Source organism: Erythrolamprus reginae, chromosome 2 (genome assembly GCF_031021105.1).
Source record: "Erythrolamprus reginae isolate rEryReg1 chromosome 2, rEryReg1.hap1, whole genome shotgun sequence".
Taxonomy (NCBI): domain Eukaryota; kingdom Metazoa; phylum Chordata; class Lepidosauria; order Squamata; family Dipsadidae; genus Erythrolamprus; species Erythrolamprus reginae.
In genome coordinates this window covers 288,206,137-288,228,372 of record NC_091951.1, presented here as the reverse complement: position 1 = coordinate 288,228,372, position 22,236 = coordinate 288,206,137, and the positions used below count along the sequence as shown (strand labels likewise).

Below are 22,236 nucleotides of genomic sequence, written 5' to 3'. Positions count from 1 at the left end.
AAGATAAATAATCCAAAAACTTAACAAAAAAACTGTTCTCAATAGGACAGAATTTACTAAAAAGCTGGGTATACACAAGAGGCAGAAGGATGAAAACAGCATGATAGATTTATGTTGTAATTTTTTAATATTTACTTATTTATTGGATTTGTATGCCGCCCCTCTCCGTGGACTCTGGGCGGCTCACAACATATCAATAAAACAATATAAAAATTACAATTGGATCAAATTAATATAAATAATTAGCTAAAAACATAAAAACTAAATATCAAAACCATTCATTCAATACAACCAAACATAGTAAACATTCAGTGGCCAGAGGATGGGATCTAATGACCCCAAGCTTGGCGGCATAAATAAGTTTTCAAATTCTTTCGAAAGGCGAGGAGGGTTGGGGCAGTGTGAATCTCTGGGGGGAGCTGATTCCAGAGGGTCGGGCCCCGCACAGAGAAGGCTCTTCCCCTAGGCCCTGCCAAGCGGCATTGTCTAGTTGACGGGACCTGGAGAAGGCCGACTCTGTGGGACCTAACCGGACGCTGGGATTCATGCGACAGAAGGCGGTTTCATAGATAATTTGGTCCAATGCCATGGAGGGCTTTATTGGTCACAACCAACACTTTTAATTGTGTTCGGAAACCAATTGGCAACCAATGCAGTCTGTGGAGTCCTGGAGAAACATGGGCATACTTTGGAAGGCCCATGCTTGCTCGCACGGCTGCATTTTGCACAATTTGTAGTTTCGGAACACTTTTCAGAGGTAGCCCCATGTAGAGAGCATTGCAGTAGTCGAACCTCGAGGTGATAAGGGCATGAGCGACTGTGAGTAGAGACTCCCTGTCCCTGCATACATGTACCAAAGGAGCAGAATTTGCAATTGTAACACCAGCATGTTGCTTTCTTCATCCTGAAAAAACTCCTGCAAAGGCCTATCCTTTTAGAGGTAATTTTAAATGTATTGTCTATTCTGTATACAAGTTATATTATAACAGATTTAGGAAAGTTATATGTTATTTTGTGGTGAAATAGCCCTGTTTTTAATTTTATTGGAATGTAGTTGTTTTGTAAAATTAATTCAATATGTTTACAGATGCATTACAAAATGCTGGCATCTATCAAATACAAATATAATGTGAAATTCTAAGAAGTGGGTGGAAAGTACATCTACAAATGAACCAATAAACAAAACAGAAGTTATTGCATTTTGTTTCCCTGACCAGTTTGGTCATTTTGTGCTATTGCAATGAGGTCTTAGGTGGAAACAACTTCCATTTAACTAACAAACTTCCTTTCCAATTAAGTATAATCAATATATCCCAAAGGTGCTTTTTTCAAGACGCAACTAGACTTCGTCAGCTCTGAATGGATGGTGGGGAATAGAAGGATTTATACTCCTTGCAGACAGTTGATCATTTTGCATTCTTTTAGCGGGTTGTTAAGGTCACCTGGAGGTTTATCTGTGTCATCAGGGTCACCTGAGTGGTGCAAATGAGTCTGGAGCCTTCTTGGAACTGTTGAAAGGACTGTGTTGTAGACTGAAGAGTGATCATGTTGTATACCTCCTCCTCTGTTGAGAGAGGGCTGTTCAATTTTGACATAGATAGCCTCTTAATCCCTCTTTCAAACCAGTGGTCCTTTCTGTCCAAAATGTGGAATTTGCTGTCCTTGAAAGAGTCGCCGGTAAAATCTTTCCATTCCTCACTACCAAATCAGAGCTGAAGAAGCTTCTTGGATGAGAAGCAAAAAGTCTTCAAAAGAAATCCCAGAAAGTCCAGTTGCCTCTTGAAAAAAGCACCTTTGGGACAACCATGACCTGGATGACTGAGAATCTCTACAGATATTTGTGTGTGTGTGTGTGTGTGTGTGTGTAATTCTAGCATGTAATTCTTGTGCTTAACCTCTCTGAATCTGCATTTAAACAAGTGCACAATAAATTCAAAAAATACCTGTTCTATCTCATTTTTCTTCAGTTAACAAAGATGTCTAAGATTCTGAGACTTGCAGATATATAGCATTTGTTTGTTTGTTTGTTTGTTTGTTGGTTGGTTGGTTGGTTGGTTGGTTGGTTGGTTGGTTGGTTGGTTGGTTGATTTGATTTGACTCTGTAGACTCGGGGCGGCTCACAGCAACAATAAAACAATGTACAACAAATCTAATAATTTAAAAAACACTAAAAACCCCATTATTAAAAGCAAACATACACATAACCATACCATGCATAAACTGTATAGGCCAGGGGGAGATGTCTCAATTCCCCCATGCCTGACGGCAGAAATGGGTTTTAAGGAGTTTGCGCAAGGCAAGTAGGGTGGGGGCCACCACAGAAAAGGCTCTTCCCCTGGGTCCCACCAAACGACATTGTTTAGTCGACGGGACCCAGAGAAGGCCAACTCTGTGGGACCTAACCGGTCACTGGGATTCGTGTGGCAGAAGGCGGTCGCGGAAATATTCTGGTCCGATGCCATGAAGGGCTTTATAGGTCATAATCAACACTTTGAATTGTGACCGGAAACTGATCGGCAACGAATGCAGACTGTGGAGTGTTGGTGTAACATGGGCATACCTAGGGAAGCCCATGATTGCTCTTGCAGCTGCATTCTGCACGATCTGAAGTTTCCGAACACTTTTCAAAGATAGCCCTATGTAGAGAACATTTCAGTAGTCGAACCTCGAGGTGATGAGGGCATGAGTGGTTGATAACAGACTAGAAAAGGCTAATGTGAGTGATATAAGCTGAGGATGTCTTTCACCGTGTAACTTGTAGTGGCTTATGTAGATAGATAGAAGCTTAAGGGAAATAACTTGAATACTCACCTAAACACACCCTGCCTGTTCCATCCAATGTCAGACCGCTGGGACACTCACAATGAAAAGAGCCTCTGCTGTTGATGCACCGTCCATTGGGACACACGCCCGGAAAAACTTCACACTCATTTACATCTAATATATACATAAAAGGGAGTTGAGAATCTATCATTATAGGCATACTGTGTATCAGAAATATGAAACAGTATATTTCTTACAAATAAGCTACATTTTCTTTATGCAGCTATATTTCTTGAACTAAGAAAATGCAAGTACAAGTAAGAGTACAATGCTATGTACACCTATTTTTGAGTAAGCTCTACTGAGCAGTGAAACTTTATTTTGAATATTTAGGTGTAAAATTGCACAGTCAAAATTGAACTGATTTATTTTTAAAAATTGAAAGTTGTCTGTGAAGGTAACTGTTGGATTCATAATTATTTGTTTTCTCTGGACTGCAGCTGAAATCAGGATTCAAAATGGATTTTTCATATAACTTTTGAACTGTAAAGAATTTGAACTTAGAAAATATTTCTTAATCTAAAGAATAGGTAGCTGAAGTATTTTTAAAATGTCAGTCATTTAGAAGATTTGGTCCCCTACTGGAAAGAATAGGTCTGGACAGTTTATCAAAAGGCAAAAGCCAAGATAGGGGGTCCTTTTGACCAACTTTGGCTGGTCAATCACTTGCAGCTCTTTTTACAGTCAACCCTAATTTCTGCAACAGTGACTTTTTGCCTTACACCTTAATATTAAAATGTTACAACAGTCTGCCTTTAAAGATCATTCAGAAAGTACAAACAATACAGAAGGTTCACATACTGTCATATGACGGGTGCTTTAGCTGATTAAGCCCAGTTTTGTGGGTAGAGCAGAATTCTGAGGGCAATTCAAAATGATAGGATAGCACTGTAAAGTCTCAATTTCTAGTTACTATTGGAAACATCTCTTCCTAATAGAACACTTGCAATTCTTTAAGAAATGTATCAGTATTTAACCTTATAAGAAATATGGAGAGTAGGTCCAGAGCCAAACTTCGTTGCTCCTTTATCGCTATGTAACAGCTCACCTAAAAGTACGATTGATATCCTATCCCACTGAACTTTTAGAAAGTGGCTTTGTTTAACTGAATGTTTGTGGCTGGCTTAGACTAGTTTTAGAGAATATTTTCACATTTATATTTATTCCATTAGTTGGTTTAATCACTTGATGTAGTTTTTTATTGTGTGCTTTAATGTTTTTAGTATTCAAAGACTTGGGATAGAATAATATACAATTTCTTCAATAAACAAACACATTACTAAATAAATACATTTGATATAACAGTATTATTGCCTTAATCCCTTCCAGCACTTCCAAAAGAAAGAGCTTCCTAACATGAAAACAATTAAGAGGAAAAATAGCTTTATTACTTCCAAAAGTAAGCTGGAAAAAAACAATGCCATGGACTTCCACATTGCTAACAAGAAAACTTCACGGGTGTGCTTGAATAAGCCACCATGATTTCTTTAGTAAAGCAGCAAGACGTAGCCAACCGTGGATGAACTCAGAAATTAAGCAAGATTCGATCTGGTCCATAATTGTGGGATATAACGAAGAAATACTATAGCTCTAGGCTAGACTGGAAAGTTGGAAAATATTCCCAGAATATTTCTGTTCTATTGCCAGAAAATAACTGGAACCTGAAGGAGTTGAAATCAACTCAAAGGAAAGTTTACAAAAGTATTATTCTAATATAAAAGATAGCATTCATTGGAAAACAATTAGATTTCAATAGAAATATGGATCATATAAGATATTTTCATTTTATTTTGTTAATTAAAATAACTCAAAAAGTTAACAAGATTACCTTCACAAGAAACACCTTTGACTCTTGCAAATCCTCTAGGGCATGCAGTATCTGTAAGAGAAAAGAAGAAACATTTGGAGATACACACAAACACACACACACACAAAACAGACTCACACTCACCCAAACTTAGTTTAGAACATGATAAACCAGTTTTAAAAAGGGAAACATTTATTACCAACATTTATTACTTAGGGAATGATTGTTGGAGTAATAGACAATTAAGACCAATATTGCAAATAACAAAATAATTCATGCTTTATGAACTAAAGATTTATTATTAATAAATCCATGTCAAGTTTACATGTCTTCTACTCCCATTTCTTCCAGCAAAAGAAAAACTGAGTATAGTCAGTATTTTGCCCTATATTTTATATAACTTTACCAAAGACAGACTTTTATAAGTATGGGTGTTCATACATGCATACCTGTACATATCCAGGCTAGGTAGGACTTCAGATTCAAAAAGAAAAAAATATTTATTAAATTTATAAATATATAACACGGAAATATAAAAATATAATCTAGACTACAGCACATGGCTGATATATGCATCTGTCAATAATTCCTAAAAGCAGCTGCAACATTTATCAGAATTATGCAGCTGCTGTTCAATTCTAGGAGGATATTTTTGATTTATGGAATTATTGGCAAATGCAGTGTTCTCTTTGAATGCAAAATTCTGTATACATATAAACACACATACACAGAGATGCACAGACACACACAAACTCTGGCAATTGTTACTCATGATCTTATCATTTCACCCACATCATACACTATGTAGTCCTGAAGACTATTCTGAAAATGCTAAATGTATAACTGCAACTGCGTGGAGGCCAACTGGGACTCTTTAGTATATTCATAAACACTTGTAAAGGAGACGCTTTCTTCACTGCAAATTGGTTCAACATACTAGTGCCTTGGTTACCTGTGAGACCATTTACTCAGTATCCGCCCACCCAAGATATGTTTGAAGAAACTTTGCTGACAGTCACATATCCAATCAGATTCAGTAGAAAGAACTTGAAAGACAAAAACTTTTCAGGAATATCCATACATCAGAAATAAGACCTTTAGCTTCACTCCCGGTACTTAAGAAGCTACCAAAACCTCAACTTTTTTAAAAAAAAGCATTTGGGACAGTTTGATATTGCTGTACTACAAATAGTCCTTGATTTATGACAGTAACTTAGTGACAATTCAAAGTTATGACAGACTCCTCCAAAAACTACTTACAAACTACAGTAATTTCAAAGCTATAATGGCCGCACACTTCCCCACAGTCCTGTGATTTCATTTGGGTTCTTGGCATCTGGATCACCTTTACTGTATAGCAATTTGCAGTGTCTTATGATCACATGACTTCAATTTTCTAATTTATTTTTTGCAGATTTGAGGTGTTAATTTCTGATTTCCAGCAAAAAAATTCCCATTGGGTAAAATGGAGATGTTTTATTTGATTAATGATCACTACAAAAACCTAACAAACACAATTCTGTGATTCTGACCTCAATTACAATCCCTATTCAAGGACTTACTATATGCTCCCAAAAGTCAGAATACTTAAAGTACCATAAATGCACTTGAAATTAAAAAAAAATCAACACATAAAAACTATATATAGTCCTCAATATATGTCTTGTTACTTAATAACTGTTGAAAATTATAATGAATACCCCCAGGTTACTTAGACCTATTTTTTAATTATGATTACCCCTACCTCAGTCACATCACATTTTAGGCACTTGGCAACCAGCTTATCTTTATCGCCATTTGTAGTGTCTTGTGGTTATGTGAACATGTTGGCACGTTTATACCGTTTTTCCTATGGTTTCTAGCATTTAATTTTGGTTACCGGTTTAAAAAGAAAAGGCCATTGGTTTAGGGTTCACTTAACAAATACTGCAAAGAATGTTTAAAAAAAATTGGGTGCAGTTACATAATGCCTTCAATGATCTACTACTATAATTCCTGGCTCAATAATAGTCATAAATTATGGATTAGTTTTATTTTAATTGAGAACTACATTAGAATATTCTAAGAAGGATAAATTTAAAAAATCTTTAATTTATAAGGAAATCTAAAAATTGGACTTTTATGTTTAAAAATGTAGGTATATTGCAAGTATTCCATTACTGTATACTCATACATATAAATAATATGTTTGTTCATTTATTAAATTTATCTGTGCTACCTATCATATCAGAGATGACTTTGGACAGCCTAAAATCATTAAAACCAATAAAACAAAATAACAATAAATAATTTTAACACAAAGTAACTCTGTGTCATAGTCATGTTCTACTGAAGCTGATGTCTAGTTATACACACAAATATGTATACAAATATGCATGTATGTATAGGATTTAGAAAACATTATCAAGTAGAAATCCTACCAAATTCACAACGCTCACAAGGGCTACCCCAAGCAGCTCCCAGAGTAGCACAGCATTCTGATTTCAGAGTAGCTCCATTAAGGTTCACTTCACAACGATTATCTTGGATGTTCAACCAGCATGTTCCTTTCAGACTATCTACAGTAAATCAAAACACAATAAGGCCTTCCTAATTCTTCTGTGGTAAAGAATATTAATTACAAACAAACACAAATAATTACTGATCTTGTAGAAATATACTCCTAGAGCCTTTCAAACTGGCTTGTCAAATTTTGCTGCTATAGTAGAAACATAGAAACATAGAAGACTGATGGCAGAAAAAGACCTCATGGTCCATCTAGTCTGGTCTTTTTCTGCCGTCAGTCTTCTATGTTTCTATGTTTCTACTATACTAGTACTGCTGTAAACGAGAAAATGATTAAATACCAAAAACATTTGGCGAAATATATCTAGCAATTTCGTCTTTTGAAAGCCCTTTCTTTTATGATACTTTCTTTTGTTTTTCAGCATAATTACAAAAACATCACCCTCTCTCCTAATTGCAACACTGAATATACAGTACTGTATATTATAATGGGAGAATATAAAAAGTGCATTTATGCCTTTGACACCAGGGCAAGGTCTTGAACCTTTACTTATTTTATTTTCAATAATATTAAATTAACATGTATTCATTATCTAGCATATTAACACCTTAATATAATTATCAGAGATCAAATACAGAATACAGAAAGTTGGAAAGGACCTTGGAGGTCTTCCAATTCAACCTATCCAAGCAGAAGACCTAGAGTACAGTTCTGGACAAATGTTAGTCCAATCTCTTCTTAAAAACCTCCAAAGCTGGAGCACTCACAACATCTGGAGGCTAGTCATTCCACTGATCAATTGTTCTCACTGTCAAAAATTTCACCTTTGTTGTAGGTATCCAATGGAATGCAGCAAGGGGGGTTTCTCTCACTAAAGGCCTCCTTCTTTAGAATTCTTCTAAAGAACAGCAAAATGGAGATTTGGGTGGCCTAACATTCTTCTGTCATTTAAAAGAGCCATGAAAACCAGGATTCTTACTCAGATCTTTGGAACCCCTTGCTTCATTCTATCCATCCTGCTCTTCATGCAATTTTTAAAATATTATTTATTCCCCTTAATTGGTTCTTCTTATAATTTCTTGCTTTCAATTATTGTGAGCCATCCAACTAGCACAGATCATGAGACCTTATCAGTAAAATAGAAAAATCCTAATTAAAAATTAATTATTCTATTAACAGCAAAAAAATTAGGATTTTCTGAATTAGGATTTTTCTAAATGTAATAAATTTATCAACTGCAAGTTACAGCTTATTTTTCTCTGGAGTATTTTTAAATTTCATTGAATAAAAGATAAATTCTTTTTGCAATATTATATTCTGAAACTTATTTTTTTGAAGTTTGATATCATTTTCTTGATGAAAAATGAATTTTAATTACAATGTCACCAAGTAAGATATTGCATGGAGCTACTGTTCAGCTATATTTATTGGATATTACCATATGCTCTTCTTTTAAAGACTATTTTATAAACACAAATTAAATAATTCATATTTTTTTTTAAAAGAAAAAATTAGACTCACCAATACAAATGAAGCCCGTAGAGTCTAGTTTGCTGCCGGATAAACATTCACAGATGAAAGACCCAAGATTGTTTCTGCAACCACCATTGACACAAGGACTGCTTTCACATTCATTTATATCTATAATCCAGAAGGAAACATGTCAGACTCACTATATGTTTCTGGAAAATATCATAATGAATGAATCTTGCCATTAACAATATTATGCCAGAATGTCTGGAAAATATGTTCACTGATCTAAGAAAAGAGTTAAATGTTTGTAATGCAGAGAATGTATGGCAGGCAAATAACAGTGCCTGCATAATTTTGTAACTGATAATTAATTGGTTACCTCAAATAACCTAAAACTATATAAGCATTTCCATTGAAGCAGTTTTCCAGAATAATTGTCTTCTGAGAAATCAAGAATACTTTTTAATGGAAGCAGCATGGACTGTGCAACAATATGTCCCAAAATTATTTTTTCAGCTTTAAGATATTTTTTAAAACTATATAAACTAAATGTAATTGTGTTATGACTCCACTGACTCAGCCAGTTTGGAAAATAATACTGTATAAGAGGGTGAGGAGTGTGTGTGATTGCACATTCTCCTCCATTTTTCCAGAATTGATTTTAAGTAGTTCCATGTGAAGACATATAATCAGACAGTTGATATTAACTGCAGTAAGAGATAAATAAGGACTGTTCTTAGTGACTTTATGGACAATGTATAAATGGTATATGGAAAAGACCTTGAGAAATAGGGCGAAGAGATACAGACTATAGAACAATCAGATAAGAGAGGGTATGTAGGCCACAACAGCTTAAAGCAGAGGTCTTCAAACTTATCAACTTTAAGACTTCTGGACTTGTAAGATTCTGTGAATTAGCATTACAATATAGCAGTAGTTCATCCGTCCAGGGGTCCCCAAACTTGGCAACTTTAAGATATGCTGCCTAGTGAATTCTGGAAGTCCCCTGCTTTGAATTTGAAGCACCCCTGCTTGAGATATTCAAATTGGGGACAACCTGTAATTATATGAGAATGTGTTGGATGAATGAGGAAAGGAGATGTTGTCTAACTCCAAGGAACAATCACACAAGACAAGGAAGAGTCTTATCAATCTGGAAAAAAAATGACAAGGTGCTGAAAACTCAGTAACTAGGCAGTTCCTATAAAGACTATATCTCAATAAAAATGCTGGCAAGTTTTTCAAGAGGGTAGCAGGAAATAGGGAAGCTGTATTTATGTCCTGTAATCATATCTAATTAGAAAGTGTGTCTTGTGACTTTGGCCAAATAGCCTTTTTCTGGGTGCCAAATAAATAGAGCTTTTTCCCCCTGTCTTCTTCTGCCTCTCTTTTCTGCTAACTTTATACATGTTTAGTGTTTAGAAACTCTCATAAATTTAAGAGATTGCAAGGGTCATGAAGAAAATTTGCTCTTAAAATAGGTCCACTGTTTAAGTGAACTGTAAATGTCTGTGTTCTTGTAACATTATATTATTTGTTTGTTTGTTTTTGGGTTATCTATGAGTCTCTGTAGACTCAGGGCAGCTTATAAAGAGGGAGCAATACAAAAAGACATATGGGAAACCCAATTAATTAAAACTAATCTAAATTTTACCTAATACCTCAATTATAAAAACAATCATTCACATTCATTCCATTTACACTCATGTATGTATGGCCGGAGCAGAATACCAGTGCTCAACGGCCCCAGGCCTGCTGGCATAGATGAGTTTTTAAAGACTTACGGAAGGCCAGAGGGTGGGGGTGGTATGGATCTTTGGAGGGAATTGATTCCAAAGGGCCGGAGCTGCCACAGAGAAGCCTCTACCTCTAGGCCCCGACAGGCGACATTACTTGGCTGATGGCATCTGGAATAGGCCAACTCTGTGGGACCTGACCGGTCGCTGGGATTCATGAAGAAGATGGTCCCATAAGTACCCTGATCATAAGCCATGTAGGGCTTTATAGATCATGACCAACACTTTAAATTGTGTCCAGAGACCAATCGGTAGCCAATGCAGCTCACAAAGTGATATTGAGATATGGGTGTACTTTGGAAGGCCCATGATAGCTCACTTGGCTGCATTTTGCACTAATTGCAGTCCCCGGACATTCTTTAAAGCTAGCTCCATGTAGAGGGCATTGCAGTAATCGAACCTCAAGGTGATGAGGGCATGAGCGACTGTGAGAAGAGACTCCCTGTCCAAATAGGGCCACAACTGTTGCACCAAGTGAACCCTGTGCAAACGCTTCCCTTGCCACAACCAAAAGATGGAGTTTTAAAGATGGTGTGGATCAAGGAGGACTCCAAAATTACGGACCCTCTCTGAGAGGGTAAAAAGTCCCCCCCCGGGTAATGGACAGACAGGTGGGATTATCCTTGGGAGGCAAAACCCATAGCAACTCCATCTTGTTGGGGTTGACTTTGAGCCTGTTAACACCCATTCAGACCCTAACAGTCTCCAGACACCAGCACATCACCTCCACTGCTTCACTGAATTGATACGGGGTGGAAATGTACATCTGAGTATCATCAGCATGCTGATGGTAACTCACCCAGTGTTATTGAGTGATCTCACCCAGTGGTTTCATGTAGATATTAAAACAGCAGAGGGGAGTGGACCTGCCCCTGAGGGATCCCATAAAGAAGGGACCTAGGAGTCAACCTCTGACACCCTGCCAACACTGACTGCGTCCCACCAGAGAGGTAGGATGAGAACCACTGTAAAACGGTGCCTCCCACTCCCAACCCCTCAGTCGGCATAGAAGTATACTATGGTCAATGGCATCGAAAGCCACTAAGAGGTCAAGAAGCACCCCTATCCCGGACCCACCATAGATCACCCATCAGTATAACCAAAGCAGTTTCAGTGCTGTAGTCGGGCCTGAAACCAGACTACTGAAGGCCCAGATAATCAGCTTCAGCTAAGGAGCACCACAATCTTTCCCAAAAAGGAAAGGTTGGAGACTGGACAATAGTTGTTTAAAATAGCTGGATCTAGGGAAGGCTTCTTGAGGAAGGGGGTGCACCACCACCTCTTTAACAAAGACAGGAAGTACCCCTCCATCAATGAAGCATTGATAACCGCCTGGACCCAACCTTGTGTCACCTCCCTACTGGATGAGACCAGCCAGGAGGAACATGGGTCCAATAAACAGGTGGAACGTTCACAGATCCAGTGGCTTTGTCCACTTCATCAGGTGTCACCAGGTCAAACTCTTGCTCCCTCCTTAACTGGTCTAAGATGGGTCCCTGTCACCTGAACTGACTCGTTGTCAGTTGAAAATGCATTCCAATCAGAATTCAGGTCTATCCTGATCTGAGTGACTTTATCAGATAAAATTAAAGTCCTCAGCACTACCCTGTAAGGGATCGTTCACTCCCCACCCCATTGAGGAGGGAGCAAGTCACCCTAAACAGGATGGCTGGGCAGGATTCCACTGATGCAATCAAGGCAGAAAGATATAAAGATCTTGCCACCTTGATCACCACTAAATAAGTCTTAATATAAGAACTTAATAGTGTTCGGTCGGATCCAGATTTACTGGCCCTCCACTGCTCTTCTAGATGTCTCTTCTGGTGCTTCATCCCCCTAAATTCCTCAATAAACCAAGCAGATCTCTTGAATCTGCTGCCAGAGAGAGATCGCAAAGGCGCAAGGGCGCAATCCGGTAAAGAGTCCCCATTGAGGCCATATTCCAGACCATTACCAGGGATTCTGCCGAATTGTGTATAAGTGAATCTGGTATTTCCCCAAGCATCCTCTGAAAGCACTCTGGGTCCATTAGGTGTCTGGGGTGGAACCACCTAATCGGTTCCGCTTCCCTGTGGGGAATGATTGGAGCCCTAAAATCAAGCTGTAACAAAAAATGATCTGACCATGAGAAAGACATGATGTTTGAAGCCCCTTAAATTCAGATCTTTGCTCAACTGCCCCGAGAGGAATACCATGTCAAGAGTGTGCCCCTGCCTGGTGAGTCAGGCCCTGAACTACTTGGTTCAGGTCCATGGTTTGCCATGGAAGCCATGAACTTCTGCAATCCCCCCTCCCAGTTTCCCACAGCACTAATTATGGCAGCACTGAAGATTCAAAGTAAAAGATGGCCTCTAGGGCAGACATCTGTTGTGCCAATTATGTCCTAAAACAGTGATCCTGGATGACAGTTCCACCCTGCGAGAAGAGGCGTATCAGGGAAGACCAACACCCCTTCTGACCCTAGGAATGAAAGGATTCTTTCTGTTCAAAAATGATCCAGAATCTACCAGTTTCTAGCAACTGATGGACTTGGTAGGGTTTCAAAGGGAACTGGGGCTAATATCTAACACACACTCCTGGGGATAACCTGGCTTCTGCCTAAATTTGAGAGGTGGCTGGAGCCTTGGACAGAATCGTGTGTGTACAACCTCTCTTTAATACCTTTTTGGCACTGAGTTCCGAAACTGGAGTGCCTGAATGCACAGCGGAGCACCAGAACCCAAAACAGAGTTCTAATGAGACTGCCCTTGAAGACCGCTTGTAAGTTTCAACCAGTCCAGAATGCAGTAGCATGGAAAGAAATGAACATGTCTTTGTATGTCCATGTAACACCCTTGTTTTGTAAGCTGCACTGGTTGCCACTTTGCTTTTAGGTGCCATTAGAGATGTTAGTTGCTATTTTCTAATGCTTACAAAGTGTAGGGCCTGGTTACTTGAGGGACCCCTGTGTCACATATATGCCTGCTTGATTCAAAGTAGTAGGGTTAGCACATTGCAGGTTCCTTCTGTTAAACAATACTATCTTGTTCAGTGCTGGAAACACATCTTCTTGTACTAGTACCAGCCCTCTGGAATGAGATACCTTCAAAATTCAAGTAGTCCCACACAACTGGAATTTTGAAATGCCCTGAAGACCAGGGTTTATCTTGGCCATTTTTATATCCTCTTTGTTTTGTGAGGTTTCTTGTTTTAAAGTTAACTATTTCTGAACCGAGAAATGCTAGAAGTTTGATAGTACATACATTCCATAAATTATGGTTCATCACACAGTCAACCAAATGTTTACTCTGGATTTGAGTACCCAGATCACTGAAGGCAAAAAACTGACATTTGTAGTATGTCTAAGAGCTATGCTATTTGCCATTTTTATCCACTTATTGAGTCCTTCACAAGGACCTGGGATAGGCAGATTTGGATGTCTGATGGTTAAAGGTATCACTGCAGGATGTAAGCTGTTCCAAGTAGAGCTACTACTATTGTTATTATTTACTAAGGGCAATTGCATGTAAACCTTTTAAAGACAAGTCCTATTCTTATATGGTTTGGAGTATAGTATATTGCGCAACACTCTATTTTCTTTGTTTTAATGCGTATTTTATATATTTGAGTATTTTATATATTTGCTACAGCAATCTAAGAACTAAATAACATTATTTAAAATAAAAAATATGACAACTTTCATTTCTGTTTCTCACAGCTTTAAGTCTAGATTATTCAATATTTTATACTCTTATAGGAGTTTGCAATCATTTGGATTTAACTTTTCTTAGAACATGTTTTAGGGAGTTTTTTATCTAATAAAATGTTAAAAAAATTATAAAGCTTATAAACAACCTATTTTCCATTCTAATTTCTACATTAAAAACTTAGTTTAGCTGAATTTTCTCCTTCTATAAAATTAACTTGTTATTTTTTTCTTCTTGAAAGTCAAAGCCAACATCTGAAATGTTCCTTGTGATTACATTACAATGATTTATGCATTGTTGTTTGTGTTCTGGATTCATGTATAACAGCGTGAACATGTTTATAGCTACAGCTGTTCTTTGAAGCTAAATATCAAGATAAACAGATACAGTTAGCATCTCTTTGTTGTACTATTTCAGCCTTCATTTTTTAATAAATTCTCCACAATACTAAAATATTAAAGCACATACACAACCATTTGAACTAGTGACAAAGGACAATTTCAAATATCCTGCAAACTGATTTCCCTTAGTTCTTCCTCCTTATTGTTTTCTACATGTACCAAATCTACACTGGAAATTTTCTCCAACTCTCTGAACCAGAGGTCTATAAAGAAAAAAATATCCATCTGGTGGACAGCTTTTAAAACATGCCATGCACCACAATGCTAAGCATGTTTATTTAATGCAAGTCTCCCAAGGTTCAACAGAATCTACTTCCAATTGAACAGAAGTGTGCTACATAAAATAACCCTTGTTACAGTGTTTTTTGTTGCATCAACATATTTAACACAGATATATTAATGTATCCCAATTATACAACAAAACTGTGATTTGTTTAAAAAAATACTAACAAGATTTTCAATGTGTTCAAATTATGTTGACTACACTGGAAACTGGTTGTTTAGAGTGAGCCAACATGTAGATACATAGAAAGAGTACATGCTAACCATAAGGTATGTGGAAATCAGGAGCGAAGTTTTCACTGATCTTTTGTGAAGGCTTTGAGAAATGCTGCTTCATTGGGACTTATAAAATTGAAGTATCCCTGGAACTGAATTGTGAATTCTATTAGCTACAATATGTTCCTGATAAAAGATTGTTCTTTATTAACAAACAAGTAGGTTCCAATAGGGCATTTTCAATTTGTTGCAAAATGGTATATAAGATTATGATTCCATTGGCTATTGTAAAGTTATTTCAGAAGACGATATCATGTTCTTTACAAATATGGATAATTTTATAGGAGCACATGAGTTCCTGCTTGGCTATACAAATTATTACTCAACTTTTCTCTGTGCAACAAAATTGCTATGCCACCACTTCACTGAGTTCACCACTTCAAATTTTGTTGGTTTTCTACACATTTATCTGCATGTATAGAACACATTTCTTCTGAAACTGGACAATGAGCAAAATGAAGGCAATCACCTCATAAATATCAACCAGAGAAGCTTTACTTTTCCATAGCAATATACAATCTCATAGTACATCAGTTAATCAACTGGAATTGAAGAGCAGTTTTCAAAATTATTGCTATGCATATATATAATTCAAATCACATTTTGCTTTGCATGCAGATTTTACATGTTATAAAAGTTCAGCAGATGTTAATGTTAGATAATAATTTAGAAAGTTATCTAGATCAGGCTAACTTGATAATATTTTTCATGATAATATTTTTCAAAAGATTATAGCCCAAAATTCAAACCCAGTAATATAGTTCTCATAAACACACTTCCACAATATTTAAGCAAATATGCCATACACCACCATCACAAACAGCATTTAGAGGAATAGTTACTCTGTAAAATATCTGCCCTTAATAACTAAAAAACTGGTGCAACTTTACAAATTAGCTCCCAATTTAGCTTGATATGCCTACTTGTCCAGAAAAGTTAATTAGTATTTAGTGAATCAGACTCTTTAATTTATCTACTTTAACGTCTCAAAATTAAAAAAAAATACAATTAAAAATTGTTAAGAATGAGCGGTTTGGGCACGTTATATTTTTAAAAAAAGAAGAAGTCCTACTGTAATCAAGTACTTTACCTATTTGTATTATCAATTTAAATTAATGAGAGAATTGATTAAACAACATAATCCCTATTTTTAATTAAAAATGATTACCTTCGCATGTTTCTGTTTCACTGCTGAATACATATCCTTTTGGGCATATACAGCTGTAACTTCCAGGTGTATTTCGACAAAGGCCATTGTCACATAATAATCGATTCACAAAACATTCATCAATGTCTAAAAAAGAAACGAATAGTTCAAATTAGTTTATATGCTAGAGAATGTGTTCTTCTATGGGCAAGCTATACCTACATTATTAGTAGAGGAGCCACAAAGGTCTTGGAAAATAAATTCAAATACTGTGCTGCATCTACCTTTACAGAATTCAGAATAAATGCAAGCAATGGTATCTCCTATACAGTAACATTTGATGTAGACAAAAGTTGGACTGTAAAGAAATAGGATAGGAAAAGTTCTAAAACTTTTCAGTTTTGGTGTGGAAAAAAACAGACTCTGGAGCCATCAAAGCTACCAAAGCCTCTGAGGACCGTAGAAGGGACAGAAGTGCAAATCAGCAGTCACTAACTGGGTTTGGCCACGTCGATTGCTGACTGTGTGTAAAAATTGTTCCAGGAACTATCAGAGTCCTTAAAATGGCAGCCATGAAATTGTTAAGGGCTCAAACGGCATGGGGAGAGCAGCCACAGGCCTATAAAATCTCCAATTCCTTGAGAAAGACAGCAAAGACAGCAAAGTTTAAGAAAAGGCCCCGATGGGCTCCATTACACCAGGCTTGTGGTGGGCAGGGGTGGCAGCAAAGCAACCAATGCTGAGAGTAGCTCCATAGGTTTTTGTTTTTTAATATTTTTCTTTTTGGAGAATGGAAAGGCTGAATTAGAGTAAACCTGATTCCAGGAGTCCTGATGTCCAGGAATGGTTCTTTGCTACACCAAATCTGACTGAGGTGGAAACTGGGCATGTGCAGAGAGACAAGGAGGAGTAGCTAGTAACTAGGCAGATCAGACTGTAGCAACCCATTCCTGGAATATCCTGCAATGACACTGGAGAACAAACAAGTAGATCATCCCAAAAAATTAACCCAGAATTCTCACTCAAGGCAGAAACGATCAGTTTCAAACTGCCATATTACATTTCAGACACCGTATGTCAGGACTTCCTCCTCTGAAAACATCAAGAAGAAGGTGACCTCAATTATTGTTGCAATGGGTTAGAATTGAAAGAAAGACTTAATGGACCAGGCTAGGGACAGATCATCATGAAGATAATAACAGATTGTGATGGAGAAAAACTATCTACATAAGGCTTAAGAGGTGATACCAATAAGATGGCACATAATCAAAAACAACAATGATTTTCTTAATGCTTTATAAGGGATTGAGAAGATGTTAACTATGATTTTAGAAAATAATCTCATATTTTATGCACAGGAAATGTATTTATAATGCAAAAGTCCAATAAATTGCTAAAGTAGCAACATATTCCAGAATTCTCACAAAATGGCAATTTTAATATAATACGTAAAATGAATTACAGACACAAAAATATTCCCTATAGTATTGGAAAATAGATATTATATGGTTAAATATCTTATGCACAGTTAAAGATTGGTCATTATATGATACACAGTTAATAACGTATTGATAGTAAGTGAGGACATAGTAGGGATCACGATTGTTTCTATGCATCAAATTTTAATTATTAAAACAGTTTCAGAATGAATATTGTTCATATAACATACCAACACAATTTTGTCCTGAAACATCTGATTCATATCCACTGTTGCAGTTACAACGATAGCTGCCACGTAAGTTTTCACAAACCCCGTTAGAGCAAATATCAGGATCTAAAGCACATTCATTTATATCTGCAATAATAATATAATCTGTCAGATTATATTCTGCAGTACCTTTTTTAAATAGTAAGTATTTATTATTCATGAAGGTCAGCACAGGTTTATATTCAATATGAACATTAATAGATAAAAGAAAAAAAGTCTTGGTTAGAAATATAGAGACATATACATTGTTATTTTAAAATGGCATCAAAATATCCAACACATTACAATGTAGTAAAACAGAATGAACCCAATATTATGTGGTTCTAAAGAAAAGTCTGTAGTCATTATAACAGTTTACATGCACAAAAATATAGGTAGTAACCATTCAGAGCATGATGGATCCCAAAAAGGTACTTATGACCGGATTCAAAGTTCTGACAGCCACCCCTACTTGTGATCATGTGATCACATTTTGGGCACTCAGCCACTGGATCACATTTACACCTTATTATACTCTTTTACAACATATTTTGCTGGAAACCAGCATTTACTTTCAGTTTGCAGCAAAAATGTCCACTGTTCATAATGGGTCTGTGTAATGACCATGACATTTACCACAAAAAAGTAAAAAAATCAGGTGCAGTCATGTAATGATCCACTTAATGGCCAGCAGAATTTATAACTACAATTTGGAACTCAATTATAGTTGTAAGTCAAAGACTAGATTTATTTAACATTATTTTCTGTATGTGCATACTTTACCTCTTCCATCCACAGTAATTCCTACTCCTCCACTACAAAGGCCATGGAACTCAGCTTCCCATGAGAAAATAAAAATATAATTAGCGCAACTTTAAGTTTCAATATTTTAAAACATTTTAATGAATGTAGGTTCAACATAATTAATTTCATTCTCTTATAAATAAAATAACGTCAGAAACACTTCCTAAAAGAACAGCAACATAATTTGGTTTAATGTTACTATAGTAATGATACTATATTTAATGTTTCTAAGTAAGATAAATGTAGTCAAATTTACACACATTACTTAGATGGAAACTTTCTATTACAATCATAGATTATATCTTAATTTATAGTACAGAATACTATCTTGTTTATTTCACAATATTATTGTGTGCTATATACCACCACCTTCACAGATTACAAAATTCCTCGACAATTGCACTACATTGTAATAGGACAGTATCTCAACTAACAATTTACTATTGGCAAAGCTGGGGAAATATGCATTTCTGAAATAAAACCAAGTTGCAAAATATTGGTTTTGTATTCAATATCCTCTATTTTTATATTTATTTCCACGTTATGGAATATGAGCAAATAAGGTTTTTGGAACAGAATCCAACTCAACATTTAGATCCAATTAAATTAAATGTTTGGATTAATCTATTATGAATGTTCTGTGCATATACACTTTGCTTTCCACGTTCTTATTTTGTGCTATGCAGTATAATTTTTTTTAATTTACTAAAATTGAATTCAACCAATTGTTGAATAGCATGTTTTTTGTTTGTTTTTTTTGTATAAGAAGAGTGTAATGCTGTCAGTAATATTAATCTTAAAGAACAGGGATCTCTTTTATCATCTGTGGTTTAAAGACAAATAATGTTTCCTAAGAAAAACATATACAAGTATTAAAACTCCCACTGAAAAACAAAGATATATTCTTTCATCTGAAACTGATTTGAAACACCATTAAAAGCCCAGACATATAATATAGTATTTTGGGAAACAGAAAAAGAAGGCTTTCCCTGTCTTTGTTTGCAATGCAACCAAAAATTGTAGTAGTTTCTTCCTATTTAAAAGAAACTCTGCTTTTTAAAAAATAATGGACAAGATTTGTAATTCCTCATTTGTTTACAATTTATTATTCATACCAGTTATTTGGTCCAAAATTATATCCCATTACCTGAATTCTTGGCAGGACATGGATGGCATGGTTCGCCAAAGCCATAGTCTAAATTGGCACAGCAACATTCAGATTTTGTCACTGCTCCAGGAAAAGGGCGTACACATGCCCCCTTTTTTATTCCACCATAGCATGTACTTCGCATATGAGTATCTAAGAAAAGATGTAAAATCAATATATAAATTCTTACTCTATAATGATATAAATAAGCATTTTCATTTAAAAAATGAATCCAATTTTTACACCTAAAATGTATGGATTCATATGGAATCCAAGAATTTGCATAAAATTCTATACCAGTCAAATATTAATATCCAGCTGTGGTTTATGTAATTACTTACTTTAAGTGGGTATTCTATCTAAGTTACAAGTTATTTCTTAAGAATGAATCCATGTTCTACTATCTGTAACATTATTTTTAAAAAATCTAAGACATATTTATTGCAACAGGTAATAATATTGAACTGAGCCTGACTAATTAAAAAACAAGATAAGCAGGGTTGGACCCAATTAGGTCTAGTAGTAGTAAATCTCAAGACTATAGGTTAAACCCAAAATGTTTTCTTAAAGTGGAAAAAATACTAACCTACACAAACTCGCCCATCAACTCCAACAGCTAGTCCAGATGGACAATCACAACGAAATGATCCTTCTGTATTAATGCAGTGGCCATTCATGCAAATACCTGGAGTCTTGCATTCATCAATATCTATTAGAAAAAGTAAATTGTACATATAATTTAGTACTCCTTATGTGAGTGTCAATATATCGTATTGCTTAAAAGACAATCAAGGATTCTATTAAATAATAATAATAATAATAATAATAATAATAATAATAATAATAATTTATTAGATTTGTATGCCACCCCTCTCTGAAGACTCGGGGCGGCATACAAATCTAATAAATTTGCTTGATAAACAATTAATATGGATTTAGCAGTCAATGAATATGTCCTACCATTTAAAAAAATGTTTGCTATGCTACAGCAATCTACCACTGTTCTGTCTTCACAGACCAGCAGTCGTAAAGGCTGGGGGAAAGTAATTGTTCCATACATGCAACTGGATTCTGTGCACGTGCAAATGAAAGAACCGTTGAACTTACCTGAACGGTCTTCTCGATGCTCTGGAAGGAGAGTCCAGCATGGGTTTAGCTCTAGTCTTATTGGTAGGACTGAGTTTTAAATTAACATAAATACATAATAATTAGATACCGCCCCCTTGCTGCCCCAAGGAGTCAGTTTTAAAAAACGAAGGTAAGAACAATAACAATTTATTGAACATTATAAATCAGAACAAGTAATTGAACCGGAAAAAAACTCCCCATGGTTCCAGGGAGGGTATGGACTCTCCTTCCAGAGCATCGAGAAGACCGTTCAGGTAAGTTCAACGGTTCTTCTCCCATGCTTCTGGAAGGAGAGTCCAGCATGGGATATACCCAAGTTCAGTGCTCAAGGGTGGGAGTCTGTTGAACCATGGATTGCGTGTCCTCGCACACCTTCTGAAGCACCCGTCTGCCAAACGCCGCCTCCGCCGAAGCAAAGGTATCTAATTTGTAGTGGCGAATAAAGGTCGTGGGCGTAGTCCATGTTGCAGCCCTGCAGATATCCTCAATGGGCGCCTGTGTCGCCCAAGCCGCAGATGACGCCGCACTCCTTGTCGAGTGTGCCTGGATTCCAGTAGGTGGGCTGGTCGAACTCGCCCGGTAGGCCTCGACTATGCATAGTCTCACCCATTGACTAACGGTGTTGGGAGAAACCTTGAGACCCAGTCTAGGGGAACTAAAAGACACAAACAAGGCCTCAGTCTTACGTATCGCCTTCGTATGTCTGATGTACAGTTTCAAGGCTCTGCGGACGTCCACCTTGTGCCACTTAAGTGCTAAAGGATGGTCGCCCTTGGCACAGAAATCCGGCAATATCAACTCCTGAGCCCTGTGGAAGTGAGAATTAACTTTGGGAACAAATGTAGGGTCTAACCTTAATACCACCCTGTCCGGATAAAAGGTACACAAATCCGGTCTAACCGACAGGGCAGACAATTCAGACACCCGCCGGGCCGAGGTAATCGCTACTATTGTCTTAAGAGAGAGGAAGCGTAACGACACTGTCCTCAAGGGTTCAAAGGGAGGTCCTGTGAGGGCCTGGAGGACCAAGGTCAAATCCCATGTGGGAAAACGCCGAACCGGAGGAGGGTGTGTATTTGCAGCCCCCCTTAGGAAGTCTTTTATCCATGGATGATGGGCCAAGGGGCCCCCATCTTCCCTTTTAATAATAGTCGCCAACGCCGCCACATGTCGTCTCAACGTGTTTGGCGCTAAGCCCTTGTCCAAACCTGTCTGTAAGAATTCCAGAACCGGAAGAACGGAAGAATCTTGAGGTTGCAAATGTCTGGCGGAG

At 36.8% G+C, this 22,236-nt stretch overlaps 1 protein-coding gene across 1 annotated transcript in view; it reads right to left on the bottom strand.

Annotated features, from left to right (window-relative positions):
- The window catches only part of FBN2 (fibrillin 2), a 140,151-nt gene that overhangs the window by 62,924 nt on the left and 54,991 nt on the right, over nucleotides 1-22,236 (bottom strand). The window contains exons 15-23 of the mRNA XM_070742837.1: nucleotides 20,422-20,544; nucleotides 19,836-19,988; nucleotides 18,668-18,721; nucleotides 17,867-17,992; nucleotides 16,219-16,344; nucleotides 8,658-8,777; nucleotides 7,051-7,188; nucleotides 4,652-4,702; nucleotides 2,812-2,937 (exon numbers count right to left, since the gene is read on the bottom strand). Of these exons, the coding sequence (XP_070598938.1) occupies nucleotides 2,812-2,937; nucleotides 4,652-4,702; nucleotides 7,051-7,188; nucleotides 8,658-8,777; nucleotides 16,219-16,344; nucleotides 17,867-17,992; nucleotides 18,668-18,721; nucleotides 19,836-19,988; nucleotides 20,422-20,544 (1,017 nt within the window). The remainder of the gene's footprint in view (nucleotides 1-2,811; nucleotides 2,938-4,651; nucleotides 4,703-7,050; nucleotides 7,189-8,657; nucleotides 8,778-16,218; nucleotides 16,345-17,866; nucleotides 17,993-18,667; nucleotides 18,722-19,835; nucleotides 19,989-20,421; nucleotides 20,545-22,236) is intronic.